General features: G+C 36.0%; 2 protein-coding genes across 2 annotated transcripts in view; both read right to left on the minus strand.

Moving 5' to 3' along the window:
* Nucleotides 1–865: 865 nt before the first annotated feature.
* On the minus strand, nucleotides 866–4,774 carry LOC144440046 (TLC domain-containing protein 5-like). Its single transcript, XM_078129276.1, has 3 exons — nucleotides 4,669–4,774; nucleotides 2,000–2,225; nucleotides 866–1,413 (listed from the first exon to the last, which is right to left on the minus strand). Exons 2-3 carry the CDS (start codon nucleotides 2,205–2,207, stop codon nucleotides 866–868), a joined length of 756 nt encoding a protein of 251 aa, XP_077985402.1. The 5' UTR covers nucleotides 2,208–2,225; nucleotides 4,669–4,774.
* A 6,389-nt stretch (nucleotides 4,775–11,163) lies between these two features.
* LOC144440099 (glucose-6-phosphate exchanger SLC37A2-like) overlaps nucleotides 11,164–22,181 on the minus strand; it is a 31,497-nt gene continuing 20,479 nt past the window's right edge. The window contains exons 9-15 of the mRNA XM_078129362.1: nucleotides 17,331–17,420; nucleotides 17,028–17,118; nucleotides 15,715–15,863; nucleotides 14,844–14,966; nucleotides 12,916–13,092; nucleotides 12,198–12,277; nucleotides 11,164–11,334 (exon numbers count right to left, since the gene is read on the minus strand). Coding sequence (XP_077985488.1) covers nucleotides 11,232–11,334; nucleotides 12,198–12,277; nucleotides 12,916–13,092; nucleotides 14,844–14,966; nucleotides 15,715–15,863; nucleotides 17,028–17,118; nucleotides 17,331–17,420 — 813 coding nt within the window. The 3' untranslated portion in view covers nucleotides 11,164–11,231. The remainder of the gene's footprint in view (nucleotides 11,335–12,197; nucleotides 12,278–12,915; nucleotides 13,093–14,843; nucleotides 14,967–15,714; nucleotides 15,864–17,027; nucleotides 17,119–17,330; nucleotides 17,421–22,181) is intronic.

Genomic DNA, 22,181 nt, shown 5'->3' on the forward strand with positions numbered 1-22,181 from the left:
CTAACAGCTGTTCAGAGTATAACTCAAAACATAGGTGATTCTACTAATTTTAAGTGAATACCATTACTACCAGCTGTTCAGAGTATAACTCAAAACATAGGTGATTCTACTAATTTTAAGTGAATACCATTACTACCAGCTGTTCAGAGTATAACTCAAAACATAAGTGATTCTACTAATTTTAAGTGAATATACATTACTATCTACAACTTTTACAACTTTTTGACAAATTATCAGCCATTTGTCTTGCAATTATCACCATACCCACTCTTATGATGGGCATTAAATGACCCTTACCACCATAACACCTGTGATAAGTCTGTTTTTACATGCACCTCATCAGCCAAGATCTGTGATAGGACAGTTTTTACATTTATCTCATCAGCCAAGATCTGTGATTGGACAGTTTTTGCATGAATCTCATCAGCCAAGATCTGTGATTGGACAGCTTTTACATTTTATATCTCATCAGCCAAGATCTGTGATTGGACAGCTTTTACATTTATCTCATTAGCCAAGATCTGTGATTGGACAGCTTTTACATTTATCTCATTAGCCAAGATCTGTGATTGGACAGCTTTTACATTTATCTCATCAGCCAAGATCTGTGATTGGACAGCTTTTACATTTATCTCATTAGCCAAGATATGTGATAGGTTAGTTATTACATGAATGTCATCCTCTGTATACATGGCTTTGAATCTGAAGCTATACGTGACAATACTTTCAGATTCAAAGTCCTGGATAACTTCTATACTATATCACCTGTGACTTGGTACAGATATATTTCGATGATTTGTATAACATAATCTACTCAGTATAAAATATTCAAGTATAAATAGAAATAGAATTGAATACACTGTCCTTAATGTATTTTCTTTTTGATACGCCCATTGGACACATCACCGTTCTCCATTTTCCGACGACTCTTCCATCCTCTATACATACGAGTATACTTTTTGAATGCAAACATTGCAATGTTGTACATGAATATAACACTTACAATGTAAATTGCAGTTCCACCAAGTTTAAACCGTAACAAAGGGCGTGGATGGATCCATTCAGAGTAAAGAAGACACGAACCAACACATATACGACAAAAGAAGAATACTGCCATAAAAATAAAGTCGTTAATTTCATAAATCCAGTTTTTATCACATTTCGCTTCTCTCATAAAATAACGAAATTGAAGAAAAGGGTTGGAGACTTCACTTCCAAATATGGTCGCACTGATTTCGGTTCCAGATCGTCCTTCCGACATGACCATTAGGATGCCCCCTATAGTCAAGATATGGTGAAGTAACATAAATTTTTCATTTGGATCATAAAACCATATACACCATCCAAAGTCAAAGAGAAAATAACCAAGACATATCACCATCACTAATGCTTCATATACGTTGACTTCACCACCTACAAATAGAGAGAAATGTAAAAATTATTTTTTTAACATATCACACCACTAAAAGTAAATTGATATTCAAGTTGTCAAAGCAAGGCATGTGGCGTTTATCATCATCACAGAGTAATAGGTAATGTATTGATAGACACTAAATTCCAAGGGTCTCCATAGGTGTTTCTTTCTCAGTTACCCGATCATTTTTCCAAGTTTCCCTACCAGTGTTTTTGTTAAGGGCAGTCAGTGGGTAAAATCTACCTGAGTTCCCTAGTCATTTTACCAGGGTTTCCTACCAATGTTTTTGTTATGGGCAGTAAGTAGGTAAAATCTACCTGAGTTCCCTAGTCATTTTACGTAAGTAGCCTTTCAGTTCCCTACCGGTGTTTTTTGTTAATTATAGAAAGTTACCAGGATCAGTAAAAACCTTGGGATTATAGTAAACTTACCAGGATCAGTAAAAAACCAAGGATTATAGTAAACTTACCAGGATCAGTAAAAAACCTTGGGATTATAGTAAACTTACCAGGATCAGTAAAAACTTTGGGATTATAGTAAACTTACCAGGATCAGTAAAAAACCTTGGGATTATAGTAAACTTACCAGGATCAGTAAAAACCCAAGGATTGTAATAAAATCCCCAGATCCAGGAAAGGGTAGAAATAATGATTGCATGGATCAAGGTGACAAATCTACAATTCCATTCATAACTCTTCTTTGGGAAAACAATGCATAATACATTGTAGAGGGAATACCAGCCAAAGAATGCCGATACCACTGCAGGTAATATTACATGCCTGTCAAATTCCATGACGGGATGTTGCTGTGTCTGAAACAAAACATAATATTATGATAAATTTCTTACAAATTATAGTATCAGCTGTACAAATATAAGTATATGTAGGGATTTGTCATTCTGATGAGGATTGTCAACTAAGACAGATCAAAAGCTGAATGCTAAAAACTTTTGAACTGTTTGTGCATTTATGTAAACCATTTGATCTACCAGGCTGATGAACAATTTTGGTTATCAAGAGTACCTCTTGGCATACAACAATTGATGTCAAGTTTGTTAATGTAAATTTCATCCTAAATTTGCAAATGTTGAATGCAGCACTTTGGTATTTGCACTGAATGCTTACAGCGTTCTCTGCAGTGGTATTTGCACTGAATGCTTACAGCGTTCTCTGCAGTGGTATTTGCATTGAATGCTTATAGCGTTCTCTGCAGTGGTATTTGCATTGAATGCTTACAGCGTTCTCTGCAGTGGTATTTGCACTGAATGCTTACAGCGTTCTCTGCAGTGGTATTTGCACTGAATGCTTACAGCGTTCTCTGCAGTGGTATTTGCATTGAGTGCTTACAGCGTTCTCTGCAGTGGTATTTGCACTGAATGCTTACAGCGTTCTCTGCAGTGGTATTTGCATTGAATGCTTACAGTGTTCTCTGCAGTGGTATTTGCATTGAATGCTTACAGCGTTCTCTGCAGTGGTATTTTCACTAGCAGAGCAAGTGAAATGTGCAACTCATGTATATCAAGTCTCGGAAAGTGATCAATCAATGAATCAATCAATCAATGAATCAATCAATCAATCTTTATTTACTATACAAACACTATCAGATAATGTGGTATGGTACAACAGAAGTGTTCAAATAGTCATTGAATATATTCAATAATTATAGAAGCCTGGTTTTTAATTATATTTTCTAAATATGTCAACCACTGTCTGTATGTGCTGGTACATAATACACAGTACAATAGAACAATTTGTTGAATACACTTTTGGAGAGGCTATGGAATTAACAGTGTAACTCAAATTTTTTGTAGAAGGACACACTGTAAAAGAGAAGTAGGGTGATCTTTGGAGGGCAATAGAAGACCACAGCAATATTTACAAACCCTGAATTCTCCTCAACATTTTGACTGCATGTTTATAAAGACGGTCTCAACAAAAAATAGCTCTGTTTGTATTGTGTGGTGGGTTCGTGACTCAAGTCAATCCTGATAGTTGCCATTTGACAAGTCACCCCATTCCCCACCCATGACAAGTCAATATAGAGTCACATACACTACAGTCATACACATGGACAAAGCAAAACCCAGCTATCTCTCCTAACAGTTGATCAGTTTGTGGATTCTCTCTCATATTTATGGCTCTACTGATAAGACAACACTTACATTAGGTGTTGGGATTGAATCATTGGTCTTTAATATTGTGACAATTTCTCTAGCTTTCCATCACACATAATGTACACAGCATTAATTGCAAAATTGCCTGTCTATATATCACTGGATCCATGACTTTGATAGTTCATGTAGCTGACATTGATAGCTCTAGCATAAATCTTGTCATAGTCACATCTCCTGCGATGTTCACAGGTTAATTGCACATAGTTTTGTAGGGACATTTTCAAATATTAGTACTGTATTTGGACAGTAAACAATTGTTGTTTTTGTCCTTTATAGGTACAGACAAGTTATTGTGTAAAGAAAAGAAATTGATTTTACAGGGTACACAAGGTAATCCTTAAAAACAAAGGTACGTTGTATCACCATTTATTGTGCAACTCTGAACGCAATCGATTCAAACTCGGACCACTATGAGATTCAAAGAACCTCTATCAACAGAGGAACTGTAAAACAAAAGGCAAAACACAATGTACATAGACGCTACTTTTACCCTATTGTTTACGTCAATTACCAAACAGCTGTTGTATGACCTCAGGTAAATTTGTATTACTGTACATGTACATGTACATACATGTTAATTTAACTGGTATTCCTGTATTCCCAAAATTTTACCAAGAGTACCATGCATAGTATTCTTAATAACTGAACTTTACAGTTCCTTGTTATACCATGAAATAATACGAAACTAAAACTATCAAGAAATTACCGGTATATTGTAACGGCGACCTTTGAACTCCACGAGCGGTTTTGATATCTCAATATATGGAGGTCAAGCCTGACTTTGACACAGAATTTGACGTAGAAAAATGGCCTCTTCCCCGATACATTTCATTAAATATGTAAACCATATCAAATACTCAATTTTGTTATTAAACACTGTATATATGTATGATTTCCTCTTTATAATATCCACCGAAATACAAACATACCATTCAAGTGTGACTCATTCATTTCGAAAGGTTCGGATTAGGTCGTAGTTGCTAAGTCGTCGGCAAAACAACTGTAAATACTTATTTCAAATGACTTAGAAGACGTCAAATCAACAATTTCTTATGAATGAATACACATATAACCATCTTACCTATGTATATCTCGTCATATAAAAGAAATTCACAGGTTCGAGTGACAGTTACATCGTCAACGATACTCGGCATACGGCGTGTGCTGTGTACATATGTACATGCACTGTGGATGATGTCGTACGATATATTTGCATATATTTGCATAACTAGGTCGTATTTAGCATACCGCGTTTACCGTACGTTTGCATATGGCTGCAATACTAGCAGTGTTTATTAGTTTTTTATGGAGCTTTTTATTGGTTCTGGGTTTGCAAATTGCACTCGTTAGTTTTGTATACAAATTCTTGAACGATAGAAAACTCATTAAAAACGCCTGTGCAAATATTTAAGCATGGAATCAAGGAAATTTATTGCATTATTTGCTTCATCCTTATTCCTGTCCATCCCCAATTCCCTGATATCATGGATGTATTAGTGAGACCTAATCCATAAATTGTTTGCTGAGTGTATTAACTTGCAGAATATTTCAAACCATCATATAATACTCAGTTATACTTAGTGCAGGTTAAAACCTCCTCTATAAACTATTCAAGTTAAGCATAACTTTATATATATATGACCAGGCCTGAGCTGGTACGTGGTACGTGTGATACACACACACACACACACACACACACACACACATACACACACACACACACACACACACACACACACACACACACACACACACACATACACACTTGAGACTATCCAAACTAACATGGTAACGAAGTCATAACCAAAATTTCGATCCAGATTTAAACCTTTCACTACTGTACACTAAGCATAGAATCAACAAGTGGTGAACAGTTATGTCTTTCTATAAGTAACTGAACAATTTTAGCGAATGTGTTTAGTTGCTTGATGAAACATTCCCCAGTCGCAGCTAGTGCAAACGTACACACACACACACACACACACACACACACACACATGCATGTGCAAGTACGTACGCACACATACACACACACGCGCACACACACACACACACACACACACACACACACACACACACACACACACACACACACACACACACACACACCATGTACCAGCTAAGTCCTGGTCATCAATCAGCCCATCTGCAGTCATATGACAAATCTATGTCATTGTATATGGTATACAATAACAGCTGAGGAAGGCTGTGTGATTCAGATGTACTAGATAAATTATATACACTCGGACGATTCCATAGCAAGGAAACAATGTTTTTGGTTGTAATTTGACAAAGGTTAGAAAAAGCTAAACACTTTCAATAACACAAACACTCAGACATACTCGATATTTCAATGGTCACAGTGTTAACATTTCACACTTTCAATAACACAAACATTCAGACTTAGTCAATATTTCAATGGTCACAGTGTTAATATTTCACACTTTCAATAACACAAACATTCAGACTTAGTCGATATTTCAATGGTCACAGTGTTAATATTTCACACTTTCAATAACACAAACATTCAGACTTAGTCGATATTTCAATGTCAGTGTTAACATTTCACACTTTCAATAACACAAACATTCAGACTTAGTCGATATTTCAATGTCACAGTGTTAATATTTCACACTTTCAATAACACAAACATTCAGACTTAGTCGATATTTCAATGTCACAGTGTTAACATTTCACACTTTCAATAACACAAACATTCAGACTTAGTCAATATTTCAATGTCACAGTGTTAATATTTCACACTTTCAATAACACAAACACTCAGACTTAGTCAATATTTCAATGTCACAGTGTTAATATTTCACACTTTCAATAACACAAACACTCAGACTTAGTCGATATTTCAATGTCACAGTGTTAATATTTCACACTTTCAATAACACAAACACTCAGACTTAGTCGATATTTCAATGTCACAGTGTTAATATTTCACACTTTCAATAACACAAACATTCAGACTTAGTCGATATTGCAATGTCACAGTGTTAATATTTCACACTTTCAATAACACAAGAGCTCATACAAAACACATGTTTCAACTGTAAATGTTAAAAATTTTATTTCATTTTTAGGACATTTAAGTGCTGAATAAAATTCCATTCAATAAATAAGATTAACTTTGTTTAAGAACATTGCCATAGAGGAAGTCATTGGCAGTAAAATTTATCGACAACATGCAATAGTGAATTCAATTCAATTTACACTTTCAACTATATCTGAGATTAAAATACCAATGGATTGATAGACTTCCAAAAAAACAGTCCTTCTTGCTCCTCATTATAGTTATGGAACTTCACTAAAACCTACTTGAAATGTGATTGGATAACAAAAATCATGTTCATCAAGTACAACAGAAACAAAAACTAACCATCTTTATCGCCAAAAATCCAACTCACAATCTGATTGGACAAGACAAGGGGTGGCTTAAGTTCATTATGTAAATGAAAGAAACCATCTTCATCTCCATAAAGCTTTTTCAAATTTGATTGGAGGTTGATGCTCATTTTTTTAGGTAAATGAGGAAAGTGATCCTAATCTCCATACAGCTTATTCACAATCTGATAGGACAAGACAGGGAGGTCAAAATTCATTATGTAAATTAAAAGAAGTCATCTTGGATAATGATAATGTACTCAAATTTATGCATAAAGTATCATCGGCAGTGATATTCTAATTGCATGTATTACATGATACGAGTATTAATGTTACACAGAACCTTTCCGATATTCACATGAAATAAAAACTTAACCAGGATCATGCATAAACAACTAGTTTTGTTTGATTTGTGACTTAAACATCACAAGAAAATTTGTTGATATATTACATTTATTTTTATGTCTGTGAATCCCTGTTTACCTTTCTCTTTTGTATCTATATCCTTTATCATATCATACCTTCTATTTATTTATTTATTTACTTATTTATTTATTTATATATATCTAACTGTTCTTTGCTCCCTATAGTCTCCATAGCTAGCTAGATTGTGAATCCAGCAAGCCTTCTCTCTTAATACAGCCTGTGAACTCAGGAATTCAAATTTAGTATCCTGCCTGCTACGAAGGTTAGACTCCTTTCTCATTTGAATCCATTTCCTAAATCTTACTACATACTGATACCTTGTATGTATGTATGTATGTATGTATGTGTGTGTGTGTGTGTGTGTGTGTGTGTGTGCGTGCGTGCGTGCGTGCGTGCGTGCATGTATGTATGAATGTATGAATGTATGTATGTATGTATGTATGTATGTATGTATGTATGTAATAGTTCTTTGTTTCTGTTAGCCTACTTAGCTGGCTTGCTTGCTGGTCAACCTAGCATGTCTTCAGTCCATACAACCTGTCAACTCAGCAATTCAAATTTTACATATACAGCCTGCTATGGAGGTTAGACTCCTTTCTTGTTTGAATCCATTCCTACATCGTACTATACATTGTATTTATTTATTTATTTATTTCTATCTCGGTAAAATAAACAACTTATTATTATTTCAGGATATATTTGTATTAAAAGAGTATTTAGGCACACATTGTGGTAAAAGTTTAAGGGTAATTTGTCAAATTTCCTGACTAGACAAGAAAGATCTAGAGACATGGAAATCAACCCCTGCCATGAGATGTATATGTATGAAATCAACCCCTGTCAAAGTCAAAACAAAATGGTAAATTTAAAACAAAATGGTAAGTCAAAACAAAATGGTAAATTTAAAACAAAATGGTAAGTCAAAACAAAATGGTAAATTTAAAGAATGTGTGAAATAAAACAATACAAGTTATACAACAGTTTGTTTTTGTTATATCACATTTCATTTATTGTTTGTTTATTCTTGATATGAAGTATTTGTTTATTTCCCGATGTTTTGGGATTTACTTGGATTTTAATTTTTCCCTATTAATGGAGTTTTGACTAGATCATAATTACTTGAATGTGATTCTGGTAAGCCAAATTAGTGATCTTAGTTAGAGTTTACTTCCCAGCGTCTGCACCATGACTTGGTAGAGTGCAGTACAGCATGATATGATGTGAGAGCACACACTGAGTCTGCACCATGACCTGGGTATGGTACAGCATGATATGATATGAGAGCACACATCTTTCCCTGATTCCCATAACTAACATAGTGAATCTTAATAATACCACCATCCCCTATAGAACTTCAGGGTAAAATATTTTAACTCTAATTTGATATAAATAGATGAAGACAATGACCATTTAGAGCATCGCATACCTGACACAAGATTAAAGAATGATCTACATACAAACATAAATCAAACAGTTATACTATAGTTACAGCTACTGAGTGTACACAATATTGAATCTTTCAATCTAGGCACGTCATCAATATGTATATAACATACAACACAACAAGTCTTCAGTTGAAGACATAGCCCCAATTGTGTCTTTATGTCAAAGTTATTGTGCAAATTTGAATGGTGTCTCTAGATACAAAGCTTCATAATTTATTGTGCAATCTGCTATTTGACCTTGAATGGAGGTCAAAGTCAAAGGTCAAGATATAAAATGAAAGTTGGCCTTTGGGTTATACATTTAAATGGAGTCTTTGTTTATTCAACTTCTTGAGTTAGCAAAGGAAGAAAGAAAAGTTTGGCCATTTCACCATGAAAATGTTTGTCAAGGTCAAAGGTCGATGTCTCATTAGAGTGCTCATTGATAATATGAAGGTAGGCACTTGAGTGGCGTCCATATGAATCAAACTTTTTGGTGATGACAGGCAATATGTGCTTGTTTATCACAGATATGGCTGTCATTTTGTTATAGAGGTCAAGGCCATGAAATTAAGTGACATGCATATGTCTCACATAGTCAAACCCAATTCATTATTAAAATATTATCACTTGAAATGTTTGATTCAAAACACTATGAAAATAATCCAAATTTGGCTGTTTGACGAAGACTAAAGGTCAAAGGTCAAGGTCTGGAAAGCTCACATTTGATAATATGGGTGTAGGCACTTGAATTGAGTCACTATCTATTATACAGCCAAACTTATGATAGACGTTGTGAATTTAATAACAAATATGGCTGACATTCAGCCATATTTGATGCCATTGAAAATCAGAGTGACTTGCATATAAAATATCTCACATAGTATGTTATGACCTTTATGCCAGGTTTGGTTGAAATCAGTTTCTGCATGACAGAGAAATGAGGGTGAACACACACATGGACAGATTTACAGATGGACAGACGGAACTCAATGTATAAGTCCCCTCCAGGTGGTGAACACACACATGGACAGATTTACAGATGCACAGACGGAACTCAATGTATAAGTCCCCTCCAGGTGGTGAACACACACATGGACAGATTTACAGATGGACAGACGGAACTCAATGTATAAGTCCCCTCCAGGTGGTGAACACACACATGGACAGATTTACAGATGGACAGACAGAACTCAATGTATAAGTCCCCTCCAGGTGGTGGCCATTAGGGACTAAAATGACAAAATAGTTGATGTGAAATAATGTCAAGAACACATTGTCAAGTACTTTCCTTTATCACATTTCAATCCTATTGGTCTGTACTTGTCTATTAAATGTAGGTTGATCAAAAGACACTTAAATTATTGGAAGACACCGTTTTGCAGAGTTACATCAGTCTAATTATTGGATGACACTGTTCTGTAGAGTTCCATCAGTCAAATTATTGGATGACACCATTCTGTAGAGTTCCATCAGTCTAATTATTGGATGACACCATTCTGTAGAGTTCCATCAGTCAAATTATTGGATGACACCGTTCTGTAGAGTTCCATCAGTCAAATTATTGGATGACACTGTTCTGTAGAGTTCCATCAGTCAAATTATTGGATGACACCGTTCTGTAGAGTTCCATCAGTTAAATTATTGGATGACACCGTTCTGTAGAGTTCCATCAGTTAAATTATTGGATGACACCGTTCTGTAGAGTTCCATCAGTCAAATTATTGGATGACACCGTTCTGTAGAGTTCCATCAGTTAAATTATTGGATGACACCGTTCTGTAGAGTTCCATCAGTTAAATTATTGGATGACACCGTTCTGTAGAGTTCCATCAGTCAAATTATTGGATGACACCGTTCTGTAGAGTTCCATCAGTCTAATTATTGGATGACACCATTCTGTAGCGTTCCATCAGTCTAATTATTGGATGACACCATTCTGTAGAGTTCCATCAGTCTAATTATTGGATGACACCATTCTGTAGAGTTCCATCAGTCTAATTATTGGATGACACCATTCTGTAGCGTTCCATCAGTCTAATTATTGGATGACACCATTCTGTAGAGTTCTATCAGTCTAATTATTGGATGACACCGTTCTGTAGAGTTCCATCAGTTAAATTATTGGATGACACTGTTCTGTAGAGTTCCATCAGTCTAATTATTGGATGACACCATTCTGTAGAGTTCCATCAGTCTAATTATTGGATGACACCGTTCTGTAGAGTTCCATCAGTTAAATTATTGGATGACACCGTTCTGTAGAGTTCCATCAGTTAAATTATTGGATGACACCATTCTGTAGCGTTCCATCAGTCTAATTATTGGATGACACCGTTCTGTAGAGTTCCATCAGTTAAATTATTGGATGACACCGTTCTGTAGAGTTCCATCAGTCTAATTATTGGATGACACCATTCTGTAGCGTTCCATCAGCCATCAAACTATTGTGAATGACATCATCATAATCATCATCCTGGATAATACTATTCAGTAATGGTTCACTGGAATTAAACAAAAATATCAGTTAATTGTCTGCTACATAAACTGTATAATATCTCTGACTTGTTTGATGGTCTCAGATAATATTGCTGATGACCAGATTTAAACTGAATATCTTCCGTAAGGGCAAAACTTTTGATTTTCGTTCCTACACACAATTATTGTTGGAATGCAACAGAACATATGCGATTAATTAGGTTTGAAGTGTGTACCAAATTTAATTTAATTTTAAGAGTGCATTCATAATGTATGGCCTAATTACTGAAATCATTAATTAAACAAATGACTCACTGAAACTAAGTTACATTAGTATGCTTTATGAGACATGTGCACCCATGCACACACACACACACACACACACACACACACACACACACACACACACACTCACTCACATACACACATATACATACATACCTCTACATACACATACATACATACATACACACACACACACACACACACACACACACACACACATACATACACATACATACACACACTCACATACACACATATACATACATACACATACATACACACACTCACATACACACATATACATACATACCTCTACATACACATACATACATACATACACACACTCACATACATACATACATACATACACATACATACACACACTCACATACACACATATACATACATACCTCTACATACACATACATACATACATACACACACTCATACATACATACATATACATACATACTTACAATCATACATACATACATACATACATACATTTATACATGCATACATACATACATACATACATTCATACACACACACACACACACACACACACACACACACACACACACACACACACACACAATCTTACCTAAGGGTGCTGCCTGTTATATCCTTTGGCTCTGAACAGAGCCACTCTGTTAGTTCTTTAATAACAAGACGTACCACAAGCTGAAAGTGAATAAAATATCATGAGATGTTTGTAACCTAACAACTTTTTGTATAACTTTACCCTATTTCATGGTATCAGACACATTGTGATTTACACTATAATAGTTTTTGTACATTTTATGATGTAACTAGTTTATGTCTGTGTTACCATGCCAATAGCTCATCTTCCATTGTCATATTCTAACTATGTTTTCAACATCGACGTCATGTGAAGTGTAATTGACTTAGCTTGACTGCCAACAGTGCCCATTACTTAGCATTTATTAGTCTAGCTGTTAGACCATTTGGCTTTCATTTCATATTAGGTGACTGAAGATCTCACTAGCCCAGATATGTATAATTTCATGCTCACAAAACACACAGCTAAATCTGCAGTTATCAGCATATAGAAGACATTAGACCAGATATACTTACCAAATATACAGCTCGATCTGCAGTTATCAGCATATAGAAGACATTAGACCAGATATACTTACCAAACATACAGCTATTAGCATATAGAAGACATTTGACCAGATATACTTACCAAACATACAGCTCGATCTGCAGTTATCAGCATATAGAAGACATTAGACCAGATATACTTACCAAACATACAGCTATTAGCATATAGAAGACATTTGACCAGATATACTTACCAAACATGCAGCTAAATCTGCAGCTATCAGCATATAGAAGACATTAGACCAGCCTGAAGGACTAATTAAACCAGTCAGTAACGGTCCTAACGCAGCACCTATAGAGCCTGTACCATCAATTAATGCAGTCACTGTAGACAATGCTTTAGAGTTACCATTCAGAGATGGATGAGTTCCCTGTAGAGTCATACAGATAAGTGTATAAGATATATGTACAATAATTTTGACTAGATCGAACCCCTCATTTATTCAGAACACTGCTCCCCTGTCTCAGTCTATAAGTGCCTCCCTCAATTCCTGCCTGTCTCATTGTGCATGAGAGAGAGAGAGAGAGAGAGAGAGAGAGAGAGAGAGAGAGAGAGAGAGAGAGAGAGAGAGAGAGAGAGAGAGAGAGAGATAAAGAGAGTGTGTGTATGTAGAGTGTGTGTATGTAATTTTTACCTCCCTTATTTTAAGAGATGACTTTTACTTTTCTAACTACATTGTTGAAAATTATGTATTTTAATATTCTCCATTGAAACTTACAGGTATTTCATCATGAGAAGAAATGATGTACCAGTAGAAGGACAATAACAGTTTGTTCACCTGCATTAAAATGTATTTCAGTTGACTCCCTAGAATCATTAAAAGGTATTTCAGTTGACTCCCTAGTATCATTAAAGGTATTTCAGTTGACTCCCTAGTACCATTAAAGGTATTTCAGTTGACTCCCTAGTATGATTAAAGGTATTTCAGTTGACTCCCTAGTATCATTAAAGGTATTTCAGTTGACTCCCTAGTATCATTAAAGGTATTTCAGTTGACTCCCTAGAATCATTAAAATGTATTTCAGTTGACTCCCTAGTACCATTAAAGGTATTTCAGTTGACTCCCTAGTACCATTAAAGGTATTTCAGTTGACTCTCTAGTATCATTAAAGGTATTTCAGTTGACTCCCTAGTATCATTAAAAGGTATTTCAGTTGACTCTCTAGTATCATTAAAGGTATTTCAGTTGACTCCCTAGTATCATTAAAGGTATTTCAGTTGACTCCCTAGTATCATTAAAAGGTATTTCAGTTGACTCCCTAGTATCATTAAAAGGTATTTCAGTTGACTCCCTAGTACCATTAAAGGTATTTCAGTTGACTCCCTAGTACCATTAAAGGTATTTCAGTTGACTCCCTAGTATGATTAAAGGTATTTCAGTTGACTCCCTAGTATCATTAAAGGTATTTCAGTTGACTCCCTAGTATCATTAAAGGTATTTCAGTTGACTCCCTAGTATCATTAAAGGTATTTCAGTTGACTCCCTAGTATCATTAAAGGTATTTCAGTTGACTCCCTAGTATCATTAAAGGTATTTCAGTTGACTCCCTAGAATCATTAAAATGTATTTCAGTTGACTCCCTAGTATCATTAAAGGTATTTCAGTTGACTCCCTAGTATCATTAAAAGGTATTTCAGTTGACTCCCTAGTATCATTAAAAGGTATTTCAGTTGACTCCCTAGTACCATTAAAGGTATTTCAGTTGACTCCCTAGTATCATTAAAGGTATTTCAGTTGACTCCCTAGTACCATTAAAGGTATTTCAGTTGACTCCCTAGTATGATTAAAGGTATTTCAGTTGACTCCCTAGTATCATTAAAGGTATTTCAGTTGACTCCCTAGTATCATTAAAGGTATTTCAGTTGACTCCCTAGAATCATTAAAATGTATTTCAGTTGACTCCCTAGTACCATTAAAGGTATTTCAGTTGACTCCCTAGTACCATTAAAGGTATTTCAGTTGACTCTCTAGTATCATTAAATGTATTTCAGTTGACTCCCTAGTATCATTAAAAGGTATTTCAGTTGACTCCCTAGTATCATTAAAAGGTATTTCAGTTGACTCCCTAGTATCATTAAAAGGTATTTCAGTTGACTCCCTAGTATGATTTCTAAACTCACCAAATCTGCAGCTACAGCTGTTGTTATCAATGCATAGGGTCCATTGACCAGTATTCCACATGCTATCAACATGAATATATTTTCAGTCAACCCAATATGACCAAATACACTGTAAATATACATCTATAAAACAAATACAAGGAATAATTTTGTTATTGTTTTCCACCAGCTCTATGTTGTCAAATAATGATAGAGTGCCATACAGACAATGAGTCATATGTCATCCAATAATGTAATTATTTCCAAATTCTCTTTAAGTGTGACTCTATTTTTTTTATGTTTCTCATTACTTTTTCATGGTAACTATGGGTTAGTCGGTTTGTCAATTTAAAAAAAAAAGAAGTAAAACAATAAAAAAAGTCTTCTTCTTCATGTTTCATGTTTGCATCTTCTTTTCTTCCTTGCTATCTTATTTTTATTGGATTCCTAGTAACAAACCCTTTCCCAGCATCTCTACACCATTGGCATGTTTTCAGCACCCTACTTGAATAACTTACGTCATAAGAAAAAAACCTCTGTGTTCATGAACAAGTGTTGTCATCGCTACCATGACTGCAGATGACATCAGTCCAGACACTTGCTTATTCTTGCCAGAGAGGGTGCTGTGCCACAAAATATTATGGGTAGGCGCAAATAAATATATATTTTTATTTTGATGTTGAAGCTGAAATTTGGGTCAGTCGTGTAATGAGAAACAGAAAAAAATGTGGCCATCCTAATAGACTACACCATGGACTTGTCACTATCATGATTTCTATTGATTTGAGATTTGACATGGATCTTTGTGTGTAAGTACAAAACTGAGAATGGTAAAAACAATGCTAGGAGTTACAAGAGATCAACATTTGAATCCAACATGTCAAATACTTACCATAGGAGCACCCAATGCTAAACTAACAAATACTGTACAGGCACGACCACCTAGCCTATCAGATATAACACCAGAGATGATGCCACCTATAATACCACCTATGTCAAATAAGGTAGACAAATCGGCTGCTTGTTCATCTGTAAATTTTGCTGAAGGTACAAAAAAGGAAATACATGTATGTCAATAATATTTATGTTAGTTGCCAAATAAGATCAAATATCTTGCAGTGAGATGTAATTTTTCTTAGTTATATTGGCAAACATAATCATGTTGACAATGACATTGGGGAGATATAGAAATAAAACACAACCTAGGTGGTACTGAATTGGAGATATAGAAATAACACAAAACCTAGGTGGTACTGCATTGGAGATATAGAAATAAAACAAAATCTAGGTGGTACTGCATTGGGGAGATAGAAATAAAACACAACCTAGATGGTACTGCATTGGGGATATAGAAATAAAACACAACTTAGGTGGTACTGCATTGGGGATAGAAATAAAACACAACCTAGGTGGTACTGCACTGTAAGCTATTAAAAGGTTGCCAATGATTGGATAGGGTGATTTGAAGCTATTATAAGGTTGCCAATGATTGGATAGGGGGATTTGAAGCTATCATAAGGTTGCCAATGATTGGATGGGGTGATTTGAAGCTATTATAAGGTTGCCAATGATTGGATAGGGTGATTTGAAGCTATCATAAGGTTGCCAATGATTGGATAGGGGGATTTGAAGCTATCATAAGGTTGCCAATGATTGGATAGGGTGATTTGAAGCTACTATAAGGTTGCCACTGGACAACATACATGTACTTTATCACTCAATAACAATACAGTCAACCGAAGTGCTTGTTTCCTTTGTATTCTAACCAATCAGAGTGAACCTTATAAAGTGCTTCACATTATCTAACCAATCAGAATGAACCTTATAAAGTGCTTCACATTATCTAACCAATCAGAATGAACCTTATAAAGTGCTTCACATTATCTAACCAATCAGAATGAACCTTATAAAGTGCTTCACATTATCTAACCAATCAGAATGAACTTTATAAAGTGCTTCACATTATCTAACCAATCAGAATGAACCTTATAAAGTGCTTCACATTATCTAACCAATCAGAATGAACCTTATAAAGTGCTTCACATTATCTTGAATCTAGTTATATATATATAGTAATAAAACTAATAAAGTAATAAAGTAATAAAACTGACTTGACTCAAACAATAACAGTCTGTCTGTGAGTGAAAGCTGACATTCAAACCATATCTTGTGGCATAATATTTACATCTTGCAAAACTGACTTACTTGAAGAATGAATGTATGTTGGCAGCCAGAAGAGAAATGTGTAACTGACTAATTTGGCAAAAAATAAACACAGGGCAAACTCTATAACACCCTGAAAAAAAAAGAGAATAAAACATTAAACATCAGTGTCATCATATAATTTGGAGTGTTACTATATCAATCTCATGCTAGGTCAAGATGGCTCATTACTGGTATAAAAATAGCTCTTGATATAGGTATTGGTTTCTGGTCTTGTGAAAGTCAATGACCTGAGGTTAAAGGTCAAATGGGGTCATGACCTTTAAGGTCAGGATGTTTACTTACTGGTATAAGAATAGCTCTTGATATAGATATTGGTTTCTGGTCTTCTGGGGGAACCACTTTATTTATTATTGCATCTCTACCTTGGTGGAGCTGAAAATAAAATAACATACTTTTATTCCTAACAATATCTACATCAGAATATTGACATGGTTTATTAAAGGAAATTACTTTTTTCTATAAAATCTTTTGGTCAATCAGTAATGAGGACTAATAGCTGGGTTCAAAGTTTACTTAAGAATTTAGCCATTCAGAAAGAAATGGGAGCAATAAAGCTTGAACTGATAACTTGCAGTTTCCAAGTTCAGTCACTCTTACCATTTGACCATATAATGATTATACATATTCCATATGTGCCGCCAGTAATAGTGTGGGTTGAAAATGATAATAATAATAAAAATGTGCATTTATAATTTCTTTTTCGCCTAAGAGCTCAAGGCGTTCACAATTATTACCCCTGGCATGGACCAATGGCAACACAAAGACCCTTTATAATTTCTAAACTCCCTGTGGAGCATACAATCCAGTGCAGCCTCTGTAAGCGCATAGGAATATTTAAAAGCATTTACAATGCAACCTCTATCCTACCAGGTCCCCAATTATACCATTGCCTAAGGACTTTAACCATTCAGAAACAATAGACAGTGAGGCTTTTAACCATGCACCTAACATGACTCCTGGGTTATGTATGGATCATCTAATTATTGCGGTGTTAGGTAGATGTATGCAGAGAGCCTGGCATTAACCTATGTATGGATCATCAAATTATTGGCACTGATAGGTAGATGTATACAGAGAGTCTGGCCTTAAACTATGTATGGATCATCTAATTATTGGCACTGCTAAGTAGATGTATACAGAGAGCTTGGCCTTAAACTATGTATGGATCATCTGATTATTGGCACTGCTAAGTGGATGTATGCAGAGAGTCTGGCCTTAAACTAAGTATGGATCATCTGATTATTGGCACTGCTAAGTAGATGTATGCAGAGAGCCTGGCCTTAAACTAAGTATGGATCATCTGATTATTGGCACTGCTAGGTAGATGTATACAGAGAGCCTGGCCTTAAACTATGTATGGATCATCTGATTATTGGCACTGCTAGGTAGATGTATACAGAGAGTCTGGCCTTAGACTATGTATGGATCATCTGATTATTGGCACTGCTAAGTGGATGTATGCAGAGAGTCTGGCCTTAAACTAAGTATGGATCATCTGATTATTGGCACTGCTAAGTAGATGTATGCAGAGAGCCTGGCCTTAAACTAAGTATGGATCATCTGATTATTGGCACTGCTAGGTAGATGTATACAGAGAGCCTGGCCTTAAACTAAGTATGGATCATCTGATTATTGGCACTGCTAGGTAGATGTATACAGAGAGTCTGGCCTTAGACTATGTATGGATCATCTAATTATTGGCACTGCTAAGTGGATGTATGCAGAGAGTCTGGCCTTAAACTATGTATGGATCATCTAATTATTGGCACTGCTAGGTAGATGTATACAGAGAGTCTGGCCTTAAACTATGTATGGATCATCTGATTATTGGCACTGCTAAGTGGATGTATGCAGAGAGTCTGGCCTTAAACTATGTATGGATCATCTAATTATTGGCACTGCTAAGTAGATGTATGCAGAGAGTCTGGCCTTAAACTATGTATGGATCATCTAATTATTGGCACTGCTAAGTAGATGTATGCAGAGAGTCTGGCCTTAAACTATGTATGGATCATCTGATTATTGGCACTGCTAAGTGGATGTATGCAGAGAGTCTGGCCTTAAACTATGTATGGATCATCTAATTATTGGCACTGCTAAGTAGATGTATACAGAGAGTCTGGCCTTAAACTATGTATGGATCATCTGATTATTGGCACTGCTAAGTGGATGTATGCAGAGAGTCTGGCCTTAAACTATGTATGGATCATCTAATTATTGGCACTGCTAAGTAGATGTATGCAGAGAGTCTGGCCTTAAACTATGTATGGATCATCTAATTATTGGCACTGCTAAGTAGATGTATGCAGAGAGTCTGGCCTTAAACTATGTATGGATCATCTGATTATTGGCACTGCTAAGTGGATGTATGCAGAGAGTCTGGCCTTAAACTATGTATGGATCATCTAATTATTGGCACTGCTAAGTAGATGTATGCAGAGAGTCTGGCCTTAAACTATGTATGGATCATCTGATTATTGGCACTGCTAAGTGGATGTATGCAGAGAGTCTGGCCTTAAACTATGTATGGATCATCTAATTATTGGCACTGCTAAGTAGATGTATACAGAGAGCCTGGCCTTAAACTATGTATGGATCATCTGATTATTGGCACTGCTAAGTAGATGTATGCAGAGAGTCTGGCCTTAAACTAAGTATGGATCATCTGATTATTGGCACTGCTAAGTAGATGTATGCAGAGAGCCAGGCCTTAAACTATGTATGGATCATCTGATTATTGACACTGCTAGGTAGATGTATGCAGAGAGCCTGGCCTTAAACTAAGTATGGATCATCTAATTATTAGCACTGCAGGTAGATGTATGCAGAGAGCCTGGCCTTAAACTAAGTATGGATCATCTAATTATTGGCACTGCTAGGTAGATGTATGCAGAGAGCCTGGCCTTAAACTAAGTATGGATCATCTGATTATTGGCACTGCTAAGTAGATGTATACAGAGAGTCTGGCCTTAAACTAAGTATGGATCATCTGATTATTGGCACTGCTAGGTAGATGTATGCAGAGAGTCTGGCCTTAAACTATGTACGGATCATCTAATTATTGGCACTGCTAGGTAGATGTATACAGAGAGTCTGGCCTTAAACTAAGTATGGATCATCTGATTATTGGCACTGCTAGGTAGATGTATACAGAGAGTCTGGCCTTAAACTATGTATGGATCATCTGATTATTGGCACTGCTAGGTAGATGTATACAAAGAGTCTGGCCTTAAACTAAGTATGGATCATCTGATTATTGGCACTGCTAAGTGGATGTATACAGAGAGCCTGGCCTTAAACTATGTATGGATCATCTAATTATTGGCACTGCTAGGTAGATGTATACAGAGAGCCAGGCCTTAAACTAAGTATGGATCATCTGATTATTGGCAATGCTAGGTAGATGTATGCAGAGAGCCTGGCCTTAAACTATATGTATGGATCATCTAATTATTGGCACTGCTAGGTAGATGTATACAGAGAGCCAGGCCTTAAACTATGTATGGATCATCTGATTATTGGCACTGCTAAGTGGATGTATGCAGAGAGTCTGGCCTTAAACTATGTATGGATCATCTAATTATTGGCACTGCTAAGTAGATGTATGCAGAGAGCCTGGCCTTAAACTATGTATGGATCATCTAATTATTGGCACTGCTAAGTAGATGTATGCAGAGAGCCTGGCCTTAAACTAAGTATGGATCATCTGATTATTGGCACTGCTAAGTAGATGTATGCAGAGAGTCTGGCCTTAAACTAAGTATGGATCATCTGATTATTGGCACTGCTAAGTAGATGTATGCAGAGAGCCTGGCCTTAAACTATGTATGGATCATCTAATTATTGGCACTGCTAAGTAGATGTATACAGAGAGCCAGGCCTTAAACTATGTATGGATCATCTAATTATTGGCACTGCTAAGTAGATGTATACAGAGAGTCTGGCCTTAAACTATGTATGGATCATCTGATTATTGGCACTGCTAAGTGGATGTATACAGAGAGTCTGGCCTTAAACTATGTATGGATCATCTAATTATTGGCACTGCTAAGTAGATGTATACAGAGAGCTTGGCCTTAAACTAAGTATGGATCATCTAATTATTGGCACTGCTAAGTAGATGTATACAGAGAGCTTGGCCTTAAACTAAGTATGGATCATCTAATTATTGGCACTGCTAGGTAGATGTATGCAGAGAGCCTGGCCTTAAACTATGTATGGATCATCTAATTATTGGCACTGCTAAGTAGATGTATACAGAGAGTCTGGCCTTAAACTATGTATGGATCATCTAATTATTGGCACTGATAGGTAGATGTATGCAGAGAGCCTGGCCTTAAACTATGTATGGATCATCTAATTATTGGCACTGCTAGGTAGATGTATACAGAGAGCCTGGCCTTAAACTATGTATGGATCATCTGATTATTGGCACTGCTAGGTAGATGTATGCAGAGAGTCTGGCCTTAAACTAAGTATGGATCATCTGATTATTGGCACTGCTAGGTAGATGTATGCAGAGAGTCTGGCCTTAAACTATGTATGGATCATCTAATTATTGGCACTGCTAAGTAGATGTATGCAGAGAGTCTGGCCTTAAACTATGTATGGATCATCTAATTATTGGCACTGCTAAGTAGATGTATACAGAGAGCTTGGCCTTAAACTATGTATGGATCATCTGATTATTGGCACTGCTAGGTAGATGTATACAGAGAGCCTGGCCTTAAACTATGTATGGATCATCTAATTATTGGCACTGCTAAGTGGATGTATGCAGAGAGTCTGGCCTTAAACTATGTATGGATCATCTGATTATTGGCACTGCTAGGTAGATGTATGCAGAGAGTCTGGCCTTAAACTAAGTATGGATCATCTAATTATTGGCACTGCTAAGTGGATGTATGCAGAGAGCCTGGCCTTAAACTATGTATGGATCATCTGATTATTGGCACTGCTAAGTAGATGTATACAGAGAGCCTGGCCTTAAACTAAGTATGGATCATCTGATTATTGGCACTGCTAGGTAGATGTATACAGAGAGCCTGGCCTTAAACTAAGTATGGATCATCTGATTATTGGCACTGCTAGGTAGATGTATGCAGAGAGCTTGGCTTAGGTTTAACAACTGGA

This window comes from Glandiceps talaboti, chromosome 9, assembly GCF_964340395.1.
Source record: "Glandiceps talaboti chromosome 9, keGlaTala1.1, whole genome shotgun sequence".
Classification (NCBI taxonomy): domain Eukaryota; kingdom Metazoa; phylum Hemichordata; class Enteropneusta; family Spengelidae; genus Glandiceps; species Glandiceps talaboti.